General features: G+C 42.7%; 1 protein-coding gene and 1 long non-coding RNA gene across 2 annotated transcripts; one reads left to right on the top strand and one right to left on the bottom strand.

Annotated features, from left to right (window-relative positions):
* Positions 1-3,090: 3,090 nt before the first annotated feature.
* Positions 3,091-11,810, top strand: LOC134346139 (uncharacterized). Its single transcript, XR_010017837.1, has 3 exons — positions 3,091-3,586; positions 4,182-4,352; positions 11,508-11,810. It is a non-coding gene; the product is annotated as an uncharacterized LOC134346139 (long non-coding RNA).
* A 138-nt stretch (positions 11,811-11,948) lies between these two features.
* On the bottom strand, positions 11,949-19,912 carry LOC134346138 (calcium homeostasis modulator protein 6-like). The gene is made up of 2 exons (XM_063047444.1): positions 19,204-19,912; positions 11,949-14,322 (listed from the first exon to the last, which is right to left on the bottom strand). The coding sequence occupies exons 1-2, from the start codon at positions 19,711-19,713 to the stop codon at positions 13,969-13,971; spliced, it is 864 nt and encodes a 287-aa protein (XP_062903514.1). The 5' UTR covers positions 19,714-19,912; the 3' UTR covers positions 11,949-13,968.
* Between the last annotated feature and the right edge of the window lie 3,002 nt (positions 19,913-22,914).

The following is a 22,914-nucleotide window of genomic DNA, read 5'->3' as shown; positions in this document are numbered from 1 at the left end:
GACTGCAGTATAACAAAAACGCGTGAATTTTGAAATGGAATTTTAAATAACAGTTTAAGGCAATAGAACAGGAAGCTCAGTTGTTTATTTTAATCAATTTTATTTCTCTGGGATGATTTTCTCTTTTTTCCCGTGCTGGCTTCAAGAGCCATTCAAGCGTAAAACGTAGAAGATTAGCAGGTATACCACATAACGTGCTAACAGTTTTCAAGCTCGCTTTCAAGTTTAATTCTAATTCAACCGTACACATATACTGCACACAGCTAAATGAAATAGTGTTCCTGTGGACTAGCGAAACAATGAACAGCAGTTGTAGGATTATTTTTAACCAATGTCCGTCAGGGTTTATGATCACACGACAAACGTCCAGGCCACATTTTTGCAGCATTTTTTGTCCGGTCAGAGGTCGCTGCGATCCAGATCGAAGCCATCTCTGATGGCTCTGGCAATAGCTATTTAGAAGATTGTGCTCATATAGCATCCATCGCTCTGCCTGTCTTTCGACCATTAAGGACCGCACCCGTTGTTACATAGTTATGGAGTCATATCGAGCCCCATGTATTCGACAGAAGGACCCCAGAATACACAGGAGCAGAGTTAGCCGGTTTGAACTATCGAGTCTGCTCCGCCATTCAATCATGGCTGATCCTTTTTTTCCCTTTCTCAACCCCACTTCCCTGCTTTCTCCCTGTAACCTTTGATGCCGTGTCCAGTCTAAACATATCACGCTGCGCCTTAAGTGCACCCAACAAGCTGGCCGCCACAACTGCCCGTGGTAAAAAAATTCAACAAATTCACCACCGTCTGCCTGAGGATATTTCTTCGCATATCCGATTTAAATTGACGTCCCTCTATCCTGAGTCTGTGCCCTCTTGTCCTGGAATCCCCCACCATGGGAAGCATCCTTCCCACATCTACTCCGTATAGGCCTTTCAACATTCGAAAGGTTTCAATGAAATTCTCCCTCATCCTTCTTAATTTTAATGAGTACGGACTCAGAGCTATAAAATGTTCCTCGTATGATCACCCTTTCATTCCCGGAATCATCCTTCTGAAGCTCCTTTGAATACTCTCCAATGCTAGCGCACCTTATCTCAGATCAGGAGCCCAAAAACTGTTCTCAATACTCAACAGGATGCCTTACAAGTACCCCATGAATTCTCAGTATCAAATCCCTGACGTTTTGTTTTTCCTGAAGGAAATCATACTGACTTTGTCCTGTGTGACCAAGTACTCCATAACCTCATCCTTAATTGAACCCAAAATCTTCCCAACAACTGAAGTCAGGCTAAATGGTTGATAATTTACTTTCTGCTGCCTTCCCGCTTTAAGAAAGAGTCGAGTGAGATTTTCAATTTTCCAGTCCTTTGGCAGCAGGCCAGAGTCCAACGATTTTTGAAATATTATTACTAATGCTGCCAGAATCGCTATCGATACCTCTTTCAAAACCCTAATGTGCGGTTCATCTGGTCCGGTGACTTATGTAACCTTATGTCTTCCAGCTTTTTGAACACCTTCTCCCTTTTCATTGCAACTGCATTCACTTCACTTCTCTCACACCGTTCAAGACGTGGAACACTGCTCGTGCCTTCCGCATTGATGCAAAATACTAATTTAGTTCAACAGCATTTCCTTCTCCCCGTTGTTATTTCTCCGGCCTCATTATCCAGTAGTCCTGTATCTATTCAGATTTCTCTTTCGTTCTTTATGTACTTGACAAAGCTGGTACTATCCACTTTGATATTGTTTGCTTACTTGCTTTTATATTTCACCTTTTCCTTCACAGTGATTCTTTTTGTTGCTGCCCGTATGTTTTAAAAGCTTCCCAATCCTCTGTCTTCCAACTAATTTTTGCCTTTCCGTATGGCTTCTCTTTTGCTTTTACATTAGCTTTGAATTCCCTTGTCAGCCACGGTTGTACTATTTTGCCATTTGAGTATTTTTTTCGCTTTTGGAATGCATCTATCCTGCACTTTCTTCATTTCCCCCAGAAACTCAGCCATTGTTGCTATGCTCTCAGCCCTGAGAGCACGAAGTTATAAATTTTCACAACAGCCGTGCTCAAATGAAGACCCAACATTTTATTTAACTGCTTAATTGCTACCTGCTCTAACACAGCAACTTTTCAGTGCAATGGCTGTTTGGCCAGTTTGAACAATATATCTTTATAACTGGCGAATCGCTCTCTCTCTCTCTCTCTCTCTCTCTCTCTCACTGTATTTAAGCAATAGTCAGTATTCCAGTTTTGATTTGCTTCCACGTGGTTTGACACTTCACATTATCCTCCGGTTGCCACTGTGTCCCCCACTCTTTCAGTACAATTTACCTTTGATCAACATAACTTAGTTTGAAGTTATCAGCAAACTTAGAAAACATGGCATTACGAACCATCAGGGAGATCGATGTGGTCAGTGTGCAAAGATGGGCCGAAGGGTCTGTTTCCGTGCTCTATAACTGACTTGGGTAATTGGACTTCAGTTCAATATCACTGCAACTAATGTCATTCTGAATTTAAAGATCTGTTTCAAAATAGGGGAATGAGAAAACATCCGCAATGTTTATTTATTTGACTGAATATAACATGTGGCAGCCCATAATTTGTAAAGTGGCAAAGACGTTGTTCGGTCTAATTCCATACTTCCTGTCGTTGCTCTGTTTCACTCTGATAGTTCATTATCTTTGCTTTCCACTGCCGACTACTCCCTGATACTGTTCCGGCCAAGCGCAGTTTTTGATGCCTGCAGTCTGTTGCAGCACAGTCCGAAACAGTTTCTTATTAACATAACCTCCTTGTACCTTTTTTCTGCAGTTCTCTGCAAAGGTATTCTACATTCTTTAATTGTTTCCCGCGTTCTACCTTCATGGACTGATGTGAAGATACGTTCTGTATGGATGCCATACAAAACCAAGTTTTTCCTTGGTTTCAGTGCATGTGGCAATTATTCTCTCTCTCTCTCTCTCTCTCTCTCTTTCGCTCGCTCTCTCTCTGTGTCTCTGCTGCTCGTTGTGTACACAGAAGTAGAGCACAAACATGCATCATAGAGCCACAGAAAATAAGTCAAGAAAATAGTCGATTCAGCTAAGGGAGACTACCAGCTACTCAGTCATAATGCCACACAAATTCCACTTGTATGTTTTTTTCCGTCCTTTTAATGAATATTCTGCCAGATTCTGTCAATCGGTAACACAATAGCACCCATTTACAGTAGTTAATTAATCTGCCAATTTGACCAGTTTCTGTTTTCCTGCCACGTGGTTAGCCACTCCGCATTGTCACCCATTTGCCACCTTGTCACCGCCTCCCTCAGCCCAAGTCACCTTGAACCATCACGAGGCAAATTTTTATTTAGATTGAAGTTATCAGTAAACTTGGAAAAGTTGCACGTGCTGGAGCAAAGGGGTAACACGTTTTCCTGCAGACTCATAGCTCGGAGACCTTGGTTTGTCCTAAACTTAGAGTGTGGCTACGAGACCAGAGGTTTTTACCTATTACCAAGTGATTTTTCCACATGTTTCAATTTCCTGATGTTGGTAATTGTTGATAACAATTTGACCCTTCACTTACTGGATGACAGCAAAACTGGAGGTAATTATCGAGTAGTTGGGAGAGAATGGGTTGAGATACGGGATTGTTGGCATTGCTCTGAGAGCTGGTATAGACTCTCTTTTCCTCATGTGACGAGCCCGCCATTCTAGGAACCAGTGACAGGGATCTTCAATGGACTCCTTCTACAGCCACTATGTCTAAGGGAGAACAAATGCTCCTGTACTCCAGACGTGATCTTACTGAAGTCACGTATATTTGTAGTAAGATACGCTAAGCCTTCGCAAGTAGATTTTCCTTTATACTTTATTGTCGCCAAACAATTGATACTAGAACGTACAATCATCACAGCGATATTTGATTTTGCGCTTTCCACTTTCTGGATTACAAATATTAAATATGAAAAATAGTAAAAAATTAGTAAATATTAAAATTTTAAATTATGAATAAGTAAAAGAAAATAGAAAAAATGGAAAGTAAGGTAGTGCAAAAAAAAGCCGAGAGGCAAGTCCGGATATTTGGACAGTACGGTCCATATCCGGGTCAGGATTTATGTTATGATACAAAATCATAAATGTGGAAATATTGTTGACTTGATGAACATTTTTTAAACGCAATTTATTTTTGAATTTTCCAGCCTGTTAGCTGAGTTTAGATCCCACAATGCCATGACTTGAACTCAGGACTCTGGATGATTGGCCTGCTAAGAAACACATGCAATGTCAACATTACTTCTGGAGGAAGCACGACTTGTAAAACGGGATGGATGCACTTGGACCCGAGGAGGGAACAACACTTTCGCCATCAGGTTTGTTAAAGCTGTTGGGGAGGGTTTAAGCAGATCTTACGGTGGGGGAGGGGAGATGGGAATCGGATTGAAGGGACTCAGAATAGGGTATATGGTAAAAAAAACAATGATGGCGTGCGGTCAGACTGTCAGGAAGGGCAGGTAAATAATAGCACAAAATTTGCAGCCAGTGGGATGAGTATCAGCACGTTAGGGACACAGAACCAAAATGGGTGTCAAATATAGTCTTCGAAGTGTTATATATCGATGCATGCAGAAATAAGGTGGACGATCTTTTGCACTATTGTCAGCTATGATGTTATGGGCATCAGTGAATCGTGGCTGAAGGATAATTATAGTTGGGAGCTGAATGCCCAAGGTTACATGTTGTATCGGAGGGATGAAAAGGTAGGCAGCGGTGGTGGCGTGGCTCTGCTGGTAAAAAAATGGCATCGAAACAGTAAGAAGATGTGACATAGGATCAGAAGATGTTGAATGCTTGTGGGCTGAGTGAAGAAATGGTAAGGATAAAAGGAGCCTGTTGACAGTTGTATACAGTTGGTGGAATGCAAAACGCAGGATACAACGGGAAGTAGAAACGGCGTGTCAAAAATGCAATGTTATGTTAGTCATGCTAGATTTTAACCATGCAGGTCGATTGGAAAAATCAGGTTGGAAAGGGAATCTCAAGAGAGGGAGTTTCTTGAATTCCTACGAGATGGCTTTTGAGATTGGTTTGTCGTTGAACCTACTATGGGATCAATTTTAATGAATTGTGTGTTATGTATTGAACCGGGGAGGGGTGGGGTGTGATTAGGGTGAATAAGGTAAAATAGCCATTAAGAGACAGTGATCACAATGTCATTGAGTTCAACTTGATATGTGATAGGGATAAGTCAGACGTGACTATATTTTAGTAGAGTAAAGGAAATTACACTGGTATGAAAGAGGAGTTGGCCAAAGTAAATTGGAAGGAAATACTGGCAGAGATGACAAGAGAGCAGCGATGGCGTGAGTTTCTGGGGAAGATGGGGAATGTGCAGGATAGATGTATTCCAAAAACGAAGAAATACTGAAATGGCAAAAGAGTACAACCGTGGCTGCCAAGAACTCAAACTTACTGTAAAAGCAAAAGAGGATGCATTCAAGAATGCAAAAAAAAATAGCAGGAAGATGGAGGATTGCGAAGATTCTAAAAACCTACAGAGAGTAATGTAAAAAAAATAATTCAGAGGGAAACGATGTGATATGGAATCAAGCTGGCAAACAATATTAAAGTGGATAGTAACAGCTTTTTCAAGTATGTACAAATAAAATAGAGATGTGAGTGGATAGAAAACCGCTAGAAAAGGAGCACAGAGAAATAATAACGGGGGCCAAGGAGATGGCGGATGAACTAAATAACTATTTTGTATCAGTCGTCACTCTGGAAGACACTAGTAGTGTGTCAGATGTTGAAGTGTGTGAAGGAAGAATTACTGTTTCAAGGGAGAAGGTGTGCAAAAAGATGAAAGATCTAAGGGTATATAAGTCACCCAGACCAGATGAACTACGCCTCAGAGTTCAGAAAGAGCTCCCAGTAGAGATTGTGGAGGCATTAGTGATGATCTTCTCAAAAATCATTGGACTCTGACACGGTGCCGGGGGACTAGAAAATTGCAAGTGGCACTCCACTCTTTAAAAAAGGAGGAAGGCATTAGAGAAGAAATTATAGACCAGTTAGCCTGAACTCAGTGGTTGGGAAGATGTTGGAGTCAATTGTTAAAGATGAGGTTACCAGAGATGCAAAGGGACAGAAAGTCCTTGTGCAGAACTTCCTAAAGGTTAATTTGCAGGTTGTGTCGCTGGTGAGGAAAGCAATTCAACGTTGGCAGTAATTTCAAGAAGTCGAGAATACAAGAGCAGGATATGATGCCGAGGCTTTAAAAAGTACTGCTGAAGCCTCGCCTTGAGTATTGAGAACAGTTTTGAGCTACTCACTTAAGAAAAGATCTGCAAGCATTAAAAGGGTTCAAAGAAATTTCACAGGATGATTCCCGGAATGAAAGTGTTATCCTACGAGAAACGCTCTGGGTCTGTTCTCGCTGGAATATAGAAGGATGAAGGGTAATCTCATTGAAACTTTTCGAATGTTGAAAGGCCTAGTCACGTGGAAATGATGTTTCCCGTGGTCGGTGGTCTAGGACAAGAGCGCACAGCCTCAGTGTCGAGGGCGTTCATTTAAAACAGAGATGCAGAGTTGTTTTTTTTTTCAGCCAGAGGATGTTGAATTTGTGGAATTTGTTACGACAGGCAGTTGTGGAGGCCAGGTTTTTGGGTGTATTTAAGGTAATGATTGATCGGTTCTTGATTTGGCACTGCTTCAAAGATCACGTGGAGCAGGTCCCGGAGTAGGGCCAAAGAGGGGAGAAAGAATCAGCCATGATTGAATGGCGGAGCGGACTCTTTAGGACAAATGGCTTAATTCTGCTCTCATGTCTTACAGTATTATGGTCTTATTTTAATCTGTATGTTACACCTGTTCTGGTACATATATGGTCAATTTCATTATATAATTATGGGGTACTGGGAAAAAGTGTCACAGACTGGACAAACGTTACCCAACAACTACGGGTGAAATCCAAATTCTGGTTTAGTGTCACTCCCATTTTCTCAGGTACATTGAAAGATGCATGTTCCAATGTCCATAGATATTATCTGATCTGTTGTATGGTTCCCCACATTTTCCAGTCTTTCTTCACCTCCTCCACCTGCAGCGAGTGTTTTATCAGCTTGAGCTACAGAACATAGCCCCGGTAGATATGCTGGATCATCCTGTTCAGAGCTTGAAGTCAGTCATTGGCACCTGGCTACCTCTGCATTCTCCACTCCACTAAGTGTGGACTCGAGTATCCTATTATGGGAAATGCATCGTCAAGGTGGAAAAGGTGCAGGGAAGATTTACAAAGGTACTGGAGGAGCTGAGTTGTAGTGGGAGTGTGTCCTTGATGGATATTTATTCATTGGAGCATAGCAGAATAAGAGCAGACTACATAGAAATATATAAAATAATGAGGGGTATAGATAAAGTGAACAATTAGAGTCCTGACGAAGGGTCTCGGCCTGAAACGTCGACTGCGCCTCTTCCTATAGATGCTGCTTGGCCTGCTGCGTTCACCAGCAACTTTGATGTGTGTTGCTTAATTAGAGTCCGTTCCCCAGTGCTGGAAAGTCCAAAGCCAGAGGGCACAGATACAGGAGAAGCGGGAATAGACCTAAAGGAGAGCTCAGAACTAACTTGTTTACACAGAGGGATGTGAGTACAGGGGAAGTGGATGAGGTAGGTATAATTTCAACATTAAATTGGCATTGGAATAAGTACACGGAGCGGCAGAGCTTGTGGATTTATGGGCCGAACGTGGGCAACTGGAACTAGCGGGAGGAATGCTGGACAGTTCAGCCAAAGGGCCCGCTTTTGTGTATATGACTCTGACTTTGGGCAATTGGACTTCAGTCCAACAACACAGTGCAGTAAACCAGATTTTTTTAAGTCTTAGTAAGTGAATTTAAGATATGTTCCTCGAGAAAAGAAAAAAAGAAAAAAAAAACAAATATCGGTAGAGTTCCTTTACTTGACAAAATTTCACACGTGGCAGGAAACATTTTGTAAAGTGCAAAAATATTGATCTGTTTAATTCCATTCTTGTTCCTGTTGCTTTGTTTGACTTTGATAGTTCACTATCTACCGTTTCCATTGCCGACTACTCCCTGACACTGTTAAGGCCAAGCACTGTTTCTGAAGCGTTTAGTCTGTGGCAGCACCACCCCCTCCAGTATCCCACTTCCTGTAACTCTTTGTACCTTTGTTCTGCCATTCTTTGCAAAGGTAACACTTCATTCTACGTGATTTTATTGTCCTTCCTTAATGTAACAATACTAAACAACGCTCTTTACTCTCCTTCAGTGAATGTGACAATCGTAACGCAATTACCTCCCCCCCCCCCCCGCCCCGCCACTTCCCTCTCGCTCTCTCCCTCTCCGGCTGCTTTGGTACTCGAAAGTTGCGCACTAACAGGTATCATAGAGACAAAATACTGCACTGAAGTTACCCGTCAGCTCAGTGAAATTATCAACTATTTAGCCCCAATGCCGCACCAATTCCATTTTAAGTGCTCTCCTGCCGTTTGTATAAATTATCCGCCAGATTCTGCCATTCTCTAGCACAATAGCATCAATTTACCTTAGTAAATTAATCTGCTAAGTGGAACAGTTTTCAGATGTGTGAAGAAACAAGAGCGGCGAGGTGAATCACCTGCAGTCACGGAGATAACATCAAAACCCACACAGATAAAACCGGAGGTTAGGATTCAATCTCGCTTTTTGGAACTATGAAGCAGGTGTCCAGTTCATGAAAACATTATCCATTATCTAAAATAGATCGAATTTGAAAGGAAATTTCTCATGAAAGTGCCTACAACTCGCCATAAAAGTACTATCCTGAGATAAATTTTCTTGTGGGTATTCACAAGTTCATACAAAGAAGTACAATCATCAATGAAAATTTGCACACAAACCAAGACAGACAAACAATCAATGTGCAATCAATATACTGCGTCCGGTGCTCCCGATGTGGCCTTCTATATATTGGTGAGACCCGACGCAGACTGGGAGACCGCTTTGCTGAACATCTACGCTCTGTCCGCCAGAGAAAGCAGGATCTCCCAGTGGCCACCCATTTTAATTCTACATCCCATTCCCATTCTGACATGTCTATCCACGGCCTCCTCTACTGTAAAGATGAAGTCACACTCAGGTTGGAGGAACAACACCTTATATTCCGTCTGGGTAGCCTCCAACCTGATGGCATGAACATCGACTTCTGTAACTTCCGCTAAGGCCCCACCTCCCCCTCGTACCCCATCTGTTACTCCTTTTTATGCACACATTCTTTCTCTCACTCTCCTTTTTCTCCCTCTGTCTCTCTGAATATACCTCTTGCCCATCCTCTGGGTCACCCCCCCCCTTGTCTTTCTTCCCGGACCTCCTGTCCCATGATCCTCTCGTATTCCCTTTTGCCTATCACCTGTCCAGTTCTCGGCTCTATCCCTCCCCCTCCTGTCTTCTCCTATCATTTTGCATCTCCCCCTCCCCCTCCAGCTTTCAAATCCCTTACTCACTCTTCCTTCAGTTAGTCCTGACGAAGGGTCTCGGCTTGAAACGTCGACTGCACCTCTTCCTATAGATGCTGCTTGGCCTGCTGCGTTCACCAGCAACTTTGATGTATGTTGCTTGAATTTCCAGCATCTGCAGAATTCCTGTTGTTTGAACCTATATGGAAGTTTACCCCAGAAAAACGAAGAACTTACACTAGATAGCAACTTTTTTTCGAAAGTGTTGCTGTGGTAGTAGAACCCTTGAAGCCGAACATTTGGCCCATCGAGTGGGCTCCGGTATTTCATCATGGCTGATCCAATTTTCCTCTCAGCCCCAGTCTGCTGCCTTCTCCCTGAATCCCGTCTTGCCGTGACAAATCAAGAATGTATTAAACTCTATCTTAAATATACATGAGGACTTGGCCTCTACAGCTGCCTGTGGCATAGAATTCCCCAGATTTGCCACTCTCTGGCTAAAGAAATTTCTCCTCATCTCCATTCAAAAAAGTACGCCCCTCTAATCCGAGGCCGTGTTTTCTGGTCTTCGGCTCTCCCACGATAGGAAGCATCCTCTCTATATCTGCTCTATGAAGGTTTTTCACCATTTGAAAGTTTCAATTAGATCACCCCTCATTCTTTTCAATACTAGTGAATACAGGCCCAGAGCCATCAAACGCTCTTCATATGACAAGCCATTCAATTCTGGAACGATTTTCGTGAACTTGCTTTGAACACTCTCCAGTTGTATCTCTCTTTTCAACGTGCTCGGCACTGACAGCGTTAAGATCTGCAAAGAAAATGTCTGAATTGGAATGCAGAAAATGAAACTTTGGTGACATGTTGCACTTCATGGTTTTGTATGCTTAAAGCGTGTTGCTAACCAGCTGCACGTACTTCGGTATTCTGTCGTTGCCTTCTGTACAATTCTCTCTGGTTCCACTGTAAGGTTTTCGAATTGCCTGATATTGATGACCTTATTGATTAGCAGACCAAGAAGCATGCTCCACTCAATCTTGTCAGCAGTTTCTTTACAAAACCTCTGTGTCAAATATGGAAACCTTTCACGGGAAGTTTTGTGCCTGTACCAGCAGACTCAATCCTGTCTTGAACCCAGGAATTCTGTTTTGCCTTCGACAAAGCAAAGTCTCTGCCCAGATGATTTAACTCAGATTAGGTTATCAGATGAGGCTCACTGGACATGAGGGGTTCAAAATTTGTATCAGTGTCGTTTTCCATTCCTGTATCGTACGTCATGGCATATTAGCCTGCCTCATTTAGATTCTGTCTCTAATGGATTTGGTACTGGGGTACTATCATCATGCGGCTCAGGTCTCATGCCTGAAAGGAGAATGGGGTATTGACTGGAATTCTTGTTTTCAGCAGAGACATCAGATACACAAGTCAGACAGAAATAGCAGTCCGTCACATGATCCTTCCTCTATCTCTATGTTATCGGCACAACGAATGGTATTGACTTTCGAGTACCTCTGAGCGAACCTCTAAGATCGACAGCGCAAGTTGTACAGCAAATCTGCGGGGTTTAGACTTTATCTTGGTCGCCAATTTTACACCCAATGTAGAACTCTTAAGAAGAGGAGTCATGACCCGTCTCTGAGATTTAAACGTGCACTCACCACTAATATAACAAGTATCACGACTGTGGCAACATTGGCGAGACATTTTGCTATCACAAATACTTCTGAAAATACAATTATTTGATTGTAATCGGTGCACACAATATGCTATGCACGTTGAGCATGTGCGTCAACGTGACCGCTAAGCGATATATGCGTCAGCACAAGGCATAGAATGATTTGTGTATGATGTTTTTCGAGCCTTTCTAAGTCTGCCCTACCAAGCCGCACTCGCCCCGCCTGAGCATGCCCGAGTATGAAGGACAAACTAGAAAACCTTTTAGCTTACATTTTGGACAAATGTAGGGAAATTCAAGAAATGTCCATGACAGGAATATTCATAGTAATTTGAACCCCAAATCCCTAAAATACACCTACACGTGTACAGGAAGCAACTTTTTTGTGTCCAGTGTTAACAGGTGGAAGAATATGATCCTCCACGGCCAACAACCCTACGATCAGACCAGACTCGATGTCCTCAAGGAAGCGTCGAACGCTTGGGATTAAAGTTGGAGACCTCTTCACAGAAACAGGATGGTTCCCAATGGCAATACAGGACCAGGTGCTTAACACAAAGGTATCAAAAATACGTAATAAATGACGGGCAAATTCAAGATGAAAAATGTAGAGAATACCAAGAGAAATCTGAAAAAATCCAACACATTACATGATTCTGCAGCAGTCGAACTTAACCGATTGTTTACACAGGCATAATCAAGTGGCAAACAGAATTTCTCAAAATCTTGCTTTACAAAGCAAACTCATTAATGAAACCATACCTTACTGTAACTACAAGACTCATCCAGTTATATTCAGAATCCCACAAATGATATTGCGACCAATCCGTTATTACAGATAGGACACTGTTTAATGGAAGTGCAGATATAATACAAACGTTTGTAGTACAGGATAAACAAGCAGGAACAAAATTCTTAATAGATATAGCCATTCCAAACAGACATAAGAATCAAAAATCAGAAAGGAAGAAACACCAGAAGTAAGCTGAATTAAAAGAGGAAATTGAGAGATTATGGAACATGAACAGGGTATACATTGTGCTAATAGCAATATACACGACTGGTGTCATCCCAAAGTCACTACACAATCGCATTAACCAGTTAGTGCTACACAACAATATCGATTTAAAACTCCAGAAACCAACAATGCTAAACGCCATATGAACAGTCCAGAAGTTCCGGGCAATTGAGAAGTGCATTTGTCTATGTAAGTACCTCGGGTTTTACTAGCTTGAGCAGTGAAATAAAAACTAACAAATAAATTTTAAAAAGATATCGTACTAATAAAGATGTTTACATTGTTCCAATAGTAATAACTACAATTTACATCATCTCAAGGTCTCTACACAATAGCATTAAACAATTAGAGCTACACCGCAATATCTATGTAAATCTCCAAAAAAACACAGTTGTGAACACCACTAAAATAGTCAGAAAAGTCCTAGCAATTGAGGAATGAGTGTACGTGGTTAAGTCCGTCCCTCAGGTTTTACAATCTTGAACTGAGGGAAAAAAAATCAGAATTAATAATAACGAGCAGCAGAACAGAAGCTGTTGAGTTTTGAAAGTGAGTCCACAGGTTGTGGATTCTGTTCAGTGCCGAGGTGAGTGAATTTATCCATGATGTGTAGCACATTGCCTTCTGAAAGTCCAAATACACAACATTCATTGCATGCCTTTTAACTATACTACTTATAATCTCCTCGAAGAATTCCAAAAGGTTCGTCAGGCACGATTTTTCTTTAAGGAAATCACACTGACCTTGTCCAATCTTCTCTTGTTTCACCGTCTACTCCATAACCTCATCCTTCACAATTGACTCCAACGTCTTCCCAACAGCTGAGGTCATGCTAACTAGTCTATAATTTCTTTTTTGGTGCCTTCCTCCTTACTTTAAAGAAAGGAGTGACATTTGCAATTTTACAATCCTCTGGCAGCATGCCAGAGTGCAGTGATTATCGAAAGATCATTACTAATGCCTTCTCAATCTCTACCACTTCGTATTTCAGAACTCTTGAGTGCAGTTCATCTGGTCCGGGTGCCTTGTGTACCCTGAGGTTTTTCAGATTTTTGAGCACTTTCTCCCCTGTAAGTGTAACTGCAGTCACTTCACTTCCCACACACCATTCAACATCTGGCACACTTCATTGTGTCTTCCACAAAATACTCATTTAGTTAATCTGCTGTTTCCTTGTCCTCCGTTATTATTTCTCCTGCCTCAATATCTAGAGGTCCCATATCAACTCTTATCTCTATTTTATCTCTGACATCCTTGAAAAAGCTTTTACTATCCATTTTGATTTTGGTTGCTACTTGCTTTTATATTTTGCCTTTTCCCTTCAAATGATTCTCTTAGTTGATCTCTGTAGGTTTTTAAACGTTTCCCAGTCCTCTATCTTCCCAATAATTTTTGCTTTGTTGTATGTCCTCTCCTTTACTTTTACATTGGATTTGACTTCCCTTATCAGCTACGGTTGTACTATATTGCCGTTTGAGTATTTCTTCGTTTTTGGAATATATCTATCCTGAACCTTCCTCATTTTTCCCAGAGACTCATGCCTTTGGTGCTCTGCTTTCATCCCTGCCAGCATCTACTTGCAATTTACTTTGGCCAACTCCTCTCCCATACCACTGTAATTTGATAGTCTGGAATTTTGCGCTTTGGTTTGCAGCTTTACGAGTGTAAAGGCTGATTGGTGTTCATTCTTTTGAGGCGTATCTTTTGAGTTTTAATTTAATGGATTGTGATTGTTGTTTCAGGCAGATATTTTGAACAGGTAGTGTCGAAGATGTACAATCTGTCTTGCTAAGTTGTGGAGAACCACTGACGTGTCAATGCCTGCTGGAATAAAGCTTAAACGGACGTCATTCGGAGTAGTGGTTGTTTTAAGGGGGCCTTCACTTGGGTAGGTTCAAGGTTAGCTGCATCATCTTTATTATCCGCTGAGGAGTTGGACTGCTGTTTCTTCGGCTCAACATTGCCGAGATTCAGTTTGCAAATGAACTCTTTCACCTCCACCTCCGCAAACTCTGTTGCCTTCTCTTCCAATTCATTCCTCATCTTGGTCAGTTTCACGTGCTCAACGATTTTCCAATACTGTTGCTCGTAATATCGCTCAAGAGTGCAATCGCAACACTTCCACGCAGGAAGGAAGTAAAGAAGTACCAGCAGAGTCACAGTGATCAACAGCAAAATGACACCAATCATCTGTTGGGAATGAGAAAATAAAACGCTCAGAGACAGAAGAATCGAACCTTTACAACCACCCCCGACTATGTGTCATCATGCTTATTTTTTCAATGACGTTGTCTCTTACTGCAAAATTATTTCTAACTCCAGAAATTTAGCTTCTATTCTGATGCGAAAAAGAAATAAACATATAATAAATAGAAATACGATTTAGTGAGTAAGTAAGTGTTTGAATAGATTGATTGATAAATAAGCATACAGAACGTTACTCATGGAGAGAAATGGATGATTAAATAAGTGAACAGACAACCAGATAAGCATATAAGCAACTGCAGAGAGAGGGAAATAGATGAAAAGATCGATAGAGGTAAATCAGACCAGAAGATATAAGAGCAGAATGACACCATTCGGCCCATCGAATTTTGCTCCGCCATTTCATCATTCTGATCCAATTTCCCTCTCTTCCCCAATCTCCTGCCTTCACCTGATCTCCCACCCCGTATCCCCTCATGCCCTGTCAACCTCTACCTTCAATATACATAACGAGTTGGCCTCAGCGGCTCCCTATGGCAACGGATTCCACAGATTCAGAGCTCTGTAGCTAAAGAAATTGCTCCTCATCTCCGTTCTAAAGACGCCCCTACATTCTGACGCTGTGCGCTTTGGCCTTAGAAACTGCTACCAAAGGAAGCAGCCTCTCCAAATCCACTTTATCAAGGTTTTTCATTATTTGATAGGTTTCAGTGAAGCTATCCCTAATTCTTCTAAATTTCTGTGAATCTTGGCCCAGAGCCATTAAACGCTCCTCATATGACAACCTGTTTAATCTGGAATAATTTTCGTGAAACTTCTTTAAATCTTCTCCAGTTTCAGCAAATCCATCCTAAGATAAGAAGCCCACAGCCGCTCACAGTACTGATGCCTCAACGATGCTTTTAATGGTCAACATTGCATCCTCGCTTTTATATTCTAGTCCTCTTGCAATTAATCCTAGCATCACATTAGCCTTCTTCACCATATTATCAATCTGCAAATTAACCTCTAGGGAATCCCTTGCGCTGCAGAGTTTTGTATTTTCTCTCCAGTGAGAAAATTGACAACTCCTTCATTTCTTCTACCAAAGTGCATGACCATACCATGGGCTTGTAGCTTCTTAAGTAGCCTCGTGTGCGGCACCTTTTCAAAGGCCTTCTGAAAATCCAAGTACGCAGCCTCAACGGATTCTCTTTTGTCTATTTTGATGTTATTTGTTTTCCCGTGAGGAAACCATACAGACCACTGTCTATTTTATCCTATGCCTCCAAGCATTCGGAGACCTCATTCTTAATAATGGACTCCAACAACTTCCCAACGACTGCGGTCAGACTAAACTGGCCTGTAATTCCCTGTCTTCTGCCTCTATCCTTTCTTGAAGAGTAGGGTGACATTGCCACTTTTCCAGTCTTCGGGAACCTTTCCTGAATCTAGTGAGTTTTGAAAGCTCATTGCTATTGCCTCCACAATCTCTTCAACCTTCTCTATCAGTAGCATGGGCTGTACACCATTTGGTCCAGGTGACGTATCTACCTTCTTTGCTTTCAGTTTCCTAAGAACATTCTCCATAGTATTGGTAACTTCATACGCTTCATGTTCCCTGACACCTGGAGCTTCTACAGTGATGTCAATGCCTTTAAAGTGAAGACCTATGCAAAATACTTATTCAATTCGGCTTTTACATATTCCCCATTCCTACCTCTCCAGCATCGTTTCCCGATGTCCACTCTCGCCTTCCTTTTACACTCTACGTATCTGAAAAACCTTTTGTTATCCACTTTATTGTTATTACCAACATACTTTAGAATTCCATCTTTACCTTCTGAATGACTTTTAGTTGCCTTCTGTTAACATAAGACCATAAAAGCATAAGAAGTAGGAACAGGAGTAAGCCGTCTGGTCCGTCGAGCCTGTTCCGCCGTTCAATAAGATCAGGGCTGATCTTACCAAGGACTCATCTCCATCTACCTGCCTTTTCCCATAACCCTAAATTTCCCTACTATGCAAAAGTCTATCCAACCTTCTCTTAAATATATTCACTGAGGTAGTTACCACTGCTTCATTGGGCAGAGAATTCCACAGTTTCACCCCTCTCTCTGGGAAAACCAGTTTCTCTTCATCCCCGTCGTAAATCTACTCTACTGAATTTTGAGACTATGTGTGCTAGTTCTAGTTTCACCTACCAGTGGAAACAACTTTCCTGCCTCTAACTTATTAATGCCTTTCATAAGTTTAAATGTTTCTATAAGATCGCTTCTCATTCAGCAAGTACCGTCCAGACTACTCAATCTCTCCTCATCGTCTAACCCGTTCATCTCTAGAATCAACCTGCGGAACCTCCTCAGCACCGTATCCAAAGCCAGTATATCTTTCCTTAAGTAAGGAGACTCCAGGTGCGGCCTGACATTACCTTGTACAGTTGCAGCATAGCCTCCCTTCTCTTAAATTTAATTCCTCTAATAATGAAGGCCAACATCCCATAAGCCGTCTTAGTAGCCTGCTGCACCTGCAAACCATCCTTTTGTGATTCATGCACAAGCACTTCCAAGTCCCTCTCCACAGCAGCTGCAATATCTTACCATTCAAATAATAATCTGATCTTCCATTTGTCCTTCCAAACTGGATGACCTCGCATTTACCAACATTGCCAGTTCCCTCTTCTCGTGTTCCAAGGGACCTACGTTCACTTTAGCCGCACTTTTCCGTTTTATATAATTATAAAACTGTTAACAGTCCGTTTTTATATTTTGTGCTAGTTTATTTTTATAATCTGTCTTCTGTTGGTTTTTAAAAGCTTCCCAAACCTCTACCACCCCATTAATTTTGGCTCTATTATATGCCCTCTCTTTGGCCCTTATGTTGGCATTTACTTGTGGTGTTAGCCATGGCTGTGTTGTCCTGCCTTTAGAATACTTTTTCCTCTTTGAGAGATATATATCCTGTGTGCCTTCCGAAGCGCTTCCATGCATTACAGCCATTGCTGTCATCCCTGCTAGTGTTCTTTTCTAATAAACCCTGGCCAACTCCTTTTCCATGCCTCTATAAATTCCTTTACTGCACTGTAATACCGATACATCTGACCTTAGCTTCTCCTTTTTAAATTTTAGGGTGAATTCGATCATATTATGATTGTCTCCCCTAAGGGTTATTTTACCTTTGGCTCACAATCAATTCTGGTTGATTGCATAACACCCAATCCAGAATAGCTGATCTCTTAGTGGGCTCAACTATGAGCTGCTCTTGGAACCACCTTGCAGGCATTCTACAATTCCCCCTTTTGAACTATTGTAACATTGACCTTTTGGCCAGCATTTTCTATCTCCCGTTGTAACTTGTAGACTACTGTTTGAGGGTGTGTGTACAGCTCCCATCAGAATCTGCTTACCCTTTCCTGTTCCATAGTTTTATCCACAATGATTGAACACCTTCAGACCTCATGTAACCACTTTTTAATGAATTAATTTCATTTTTACCAACAGAGCCACACCTCACTTTCTGCCTTTTTGCCTGACCTTTCGATGCAATGTGTATCCTTGGTCATTAAGCTTCCAGCTATAATCTTCATTCGGTCATGATTCAATGATGCCTGCAACATCATAATTGCCAGTCTGAAGCTGTGCTAAAAGTTCATCGACCTTTTCTCCAAAACTGCGTGCATTCAAATATAACACCTTCAGACTGAACTTACCTTTTCGATTTTGTCCGCTTTTCTCTTTGAAACTCATTCTGTGGACTGCAAGTTGGGCATATCAGCTTCTCCTTGCTAGGAGCCTCACTGCACATTGTCCCTGTTTTGTAAACCAGCTATCTCATTTTCAGCAATGTCAGTCCGGTTCCCATTCCACTGCCAAATTATTTTAAACCCACTCGAACAGCTCTAGCCAACCCGCCCGCAAGGGTATTGGATGCCCTCGAGGTCAGGTGTAACCTATCCTTTTGGTGCAGTTCATACCCGAATGAGGCATACGTCTGAACCACTGGTCCCTGCACCAGCTCCTCAGTCACACATTCACGGGTTAATTCATCCTACTCTTACTCTCTCTGGAACGTGGCACAGGCAGCAATCCAGATAATACAACCCTGGACATCCTGTTTCTTTGCATTTAACCTAGCTCCCTAAAGTCCCATTTCAGGACTTTCTCATCTTGTCTGCTTATGTCACTGGGGCCAATATGTACCAAGACTTCAGGCTGCTCAGGCTTCAGGAGGCCATGGACACGATGCGAGACATCCCTGAGCTTGGCATCAGGGAGGCAACATACCATCCGAGTGTCTCTATCGCGTCGACAAAACCTCATCTTTGTACCTCTAAGGAATCTCCTCTTCACCTCTCTTAAAGATAGCTAGATCGAAAGAGCGAGCGAGAGAGAGAGAGAGAGAGAGAGAGAGAGAGAGAGAGAAAGATGGATAATAGATAAACAAATAGATAAATACGCTTATTTATTTCTGTACTCGAGAACACTGGAGTATGAGACGACAGAGAAACATAGAATCGTGGACTGCCTGGCTCATCTCGTGGATGCCGTTCGTGTTGCGCATAGACCTAAATCAATTTTCCAGCAGTTAGTCCATATCTTTTCACTCACTTCATACGGAAGTGCATTTAAAACAAATGGTATGTGCCTCTCCCACCATTTCAAGCTGATTCTGAGATATAACCAGCACCTTGTGTGTAGAAAACCTACCCATCAGGTCTTTAAATGTATCCCTCTCAGCTTAAACTTGGTCCTCCAAGTTCCAACTCCTCTTGTGACCGGATTGCTGGCAAACCAGGGAGGCTTTGGAGTTCTAACAATGGAGGCAGATACACGGGCTAGAAAGATGTATCGTTCCAATCACAAACTCGAAGCATCTGAAGACACTTACCCGAGACCCGAGGCAATGGTGGCGCAGGTCAGTCGAATTTTTAAAGCTGCAAAAATGTTTGCATATGTGACTGTCGGTCCCCTGGTCTTTATAACAGGTGTAGTAATCCCCGTCCAACAGTAGAATGATGATCCATATGATAGACGGAACCACTACTTTCAGGAATGTAACTATTACAAAACAACATTTACTCCAGGTGCAGCAGGTCTCTTTGTAACTGCCGGTCTCACCGCGGCGAGGGATGCAGCGGGGCCCACACTTCAGCGCTCGCCTTGAATCCGGAAACACGACCAGGCTGATCATAAAGAAGATAACTGCGGGGACAACAAAGGCAAGCAAGGCGTAGGTAGCGTTCCATTCCGGATCACAGGGGCACGGGCTGATTCTCTGCCCCATGTATTCGAACCCATACAGAATTGCTGCGATCGCGGCATTCTCAAGGATTTGCAGTACGGCAGGGAAATCTTTCAAAATGACGTCTTTCAGTCCTTTCAACGCTTGCAGCGCCATAACGTTCAAACACACATTTAGCTGAAGCGACGATGGACTGCTGCATTTTTTCTACCCGTTAAGCTCCGCCGAGAGGGGTGGGCCGGAAGTTATGAAAGCTTTGTCGGAATAGCTTCGAATTCCGCAATGACTTTCCCACTACATCTATGCTAAGTGAAGTTCGGCCTGTACTGCAGAGTCTCATCTGATAACACATCAGTGACGTTAGTGAGATGAGGGTGGAGTAGCCGTCCCCTGAGCGAACAAAACGCTGAATTTCAGTAGGAAAGGCGCATTAAGACCGTGAGCACCTGCCCTTTTTCTCTCGATTTCCTCTAGCACCCGGAGTTTCCTCCTTCTTCTGACGGCTCTTTAGGTACAATCTTCCAGTAATGCCTTCACAATGAAGCGCCTTTCTAACTGTACATTCACATTCCCATTACTACCGCTTTTAATCGCATTATTGAACTGCAGTGATACATTTAAGGATCTGTGTTTTCCGAGGGTCGGTGAAGAGGCTTGTCATTTCCTATGATCCCGAGGGCGTTGTCGTCTGGAGTTTCAGCTCCTGGCAGAATCAGCCAAGACGGTAATACGAAGGGGAGTTCCAGATGGAGAGAAATCTAACCAAGAACTCAGCGGTGAAGTAGGCGGAAGATGCTAACACGTCATACAGCAGTGAAGGCGGGGGATGGCCGTAGCAATGAAGGGTCTTCAGTCACCTTGCACTCCCTGCATTGACTCTGCCCTGCGATCTGTCAAGGACCGTGCAGTGGCTGTCCATGACCGTGCAGTGCCTGTCCGTGTATCAGCCTCCGCACTTAAACTCAGTCATACACAGGCAGTTTCCATTATGGGAATATTCAACTCCACAGGAGAATATTATAATCGATGCCAATGATTGCACTCACACAATGTTCTCTGAATATACGCACCAAAGATGCACTTTTCCCTACTAACATTCAATATTCTCCCACGTGTGCATTTACTTCCAGCTTCTGCAGCTCGTGTTACTTCCATGGGTGGTGAACGTAGATAAAATAACGTGTGTGGTCCTCGTGTAATTAAATGCAGAATGAAAATCCTTGGAGAATCCACAGTGAGGGACTGGTATCTCTAAAGCTTGTCTCGTCCTGTATCTACTCAAGGAATGATTCCAGGTGTGATGGTTAGTCATTGGCGTACAGTGTCTGGTGGACAGAGTCTAGTTTCTAGTGTCTGCCAGCTGCTGCCTAGTGTCTCGAGAGCCGTGTTTTCCTCATGCCATCTGTCACTTGGTGCCTGGAGCTTAACGGATGGTGTCTATCACTATGCTCCAGATTCTGAGGTCGCAAGTTTTCCAGGTGTCTGGAGTCCGATGTTATTCTCACCACAATCAATGCTGTGCTTAGAGAGATTCTGATAATAGACAAAGTAGTGGCAGATGGAATACATTGTCGGGAACAGTATGGTCATACACTTCGATAGAAGAAATAAAAGGGTAGACTGCTTTCCAAATTGAGAGGACATTCGAAATTCCGAGGGGCAAAGGGACGTTGGGTCCTTGTGCAGGATTTCCTAAAGTTTAATTTGAATATTTTATCGGTGGTGAGGAAGCACATGCGATGTTTACATTTATTTCAAGAGGACTAGAATAGAAAAGCAAGGAGGCAATCTTGAGGTTTTATTTTAAACACTGGTTAAGCGTCACTTGGAGTATTGTGAGCAGTTTTGGGCTCTTTATCTTAGATAAAGATGGGTAGATACCTCAGAAATGTCAAAGGAGGTTCACGAAAATAATTTCAAGATTGAATGGCTTATCATATGAAGATCTTTGAATGGCTGTCGGCCTGTATTCGCTAGAAATCAGAACAATGATGGATGACCTAAGAGAAATCTATCGAACGTCAAAAAGCCTTCACAGAGTAGACGTAGCGAGGTTGTTTCCTAAGGTGGTAGAGTTTAGGATCAGAGAACACAGCCTGAGAATACAGTGGCGTCCTTTTAGGACGAAGATGAAAAAGAATTTCTTCAGCCAGAGAGTGGTGACTCTATGGACTTCGTTGCCACAGGCAACTGTGGAGGCCAGTTTTTGACGCATACATAAGGCAGAGGTTAATAGATTCTCGGTTGGTCGGGACATAAAGGGATATAGGTAGAAGGCAGGAGATTGGGACTGAGGGAGAAAGTGGATTGGCCATGATGGAATGCCGGATCAGGCTCAATGGACCAAATTACCTCATTCCTAATTATGGTAAAGGTTGTGAGCGACTGCCGACACTTTCCTGATATCCTCCAGCAACCATACTCTCGTCCTGCTGCTGACGTCTCTTGACGTGTACGTATTCGGGTAACGCTTTAGTAATGGAATCGGAGTTGCTTCCCCCATCTTTTCAGCGAATTACTTCCAAATTCTTCCATTCAGGTTTGTATCCCTGCCCCTTTTTAATCGTTTTACTAAGCTGTGCGTTACGTTAAGGATCTGTGTTCTCCGAGGGTCTCTCCTTGTCATGATGAGAATATTCTGAGTTCCTATGATTCCGACAGCGATGCAGTCTGGCCCCTGGAAGGTTCGGCCATGGCGGGTAAAGTGAGAGGGACATTCTAGGCAAAGAGTGATCCAACCAGGACGTCATTGGTGGAGTTGGCATAAGATGATGTCGCACTACAAGGGAGGTGCAGACGGAGGAAGGCTGCAGCAGAGAAGTGTCCGCAGTCTTCTTGCATTCCATACTATTGGACCCGACTCCGTCCTGTCAAGTGGAGGCTGCCCCTGCGTCAACCTCCACTCGTTAAATAAAGTCATGTGGCGTTCTCCATTAAAGGAACATCTTACTCGACCAGAGTGATCGCACTCAGGCAATGATATGTGTGCACGCGCTGCAAGGTTGTTCTGTTCTACATCGCCACTTAATAATCTCCCATTTCATAACAGAATCATAGAAAAGGATATCAGAGTAACGGACACTTTTGCCCTGCTGGTCCGTGCCGAACAATTTAAACTGTTTATTCCCATCGAACCGCACCGGGACCATAGCCCTCCGTACCCCTACCATCCTTGTATCTATTCAAACTTCTCTTAAACGTTGAAATCGCGATCGCATGCGCCACCTGTGCTAGAGGCTCGTTCCACACTGTCACGATCCTCAGACTGAAGATGTTTCCCCTTCTGTTCCCCTTCAACTTTTTACTGTTCAAGTTTAACCTACGACATCTAGTTGTAGGCCAACCAAGCCTCAGTGA

Source organism: Mobula hypostoma, chromosome 5 (assembly GCF_963921235.1).
Source record: "Mobula hypostoma chromosome 5, sMobHyp1.1, whole genome shotgun sequence".
NCBI classification, from domain to species: domain Eukaryota; kingdom Metazoa; phylum Chordata; class Chondrichthyes; order Myliobatiformes; family Myliobatidae; genus Mobula; species Mobula hypostoma.
This window is presented reverse-complemented; position numbering and strand designations above follow the sequence as displayed.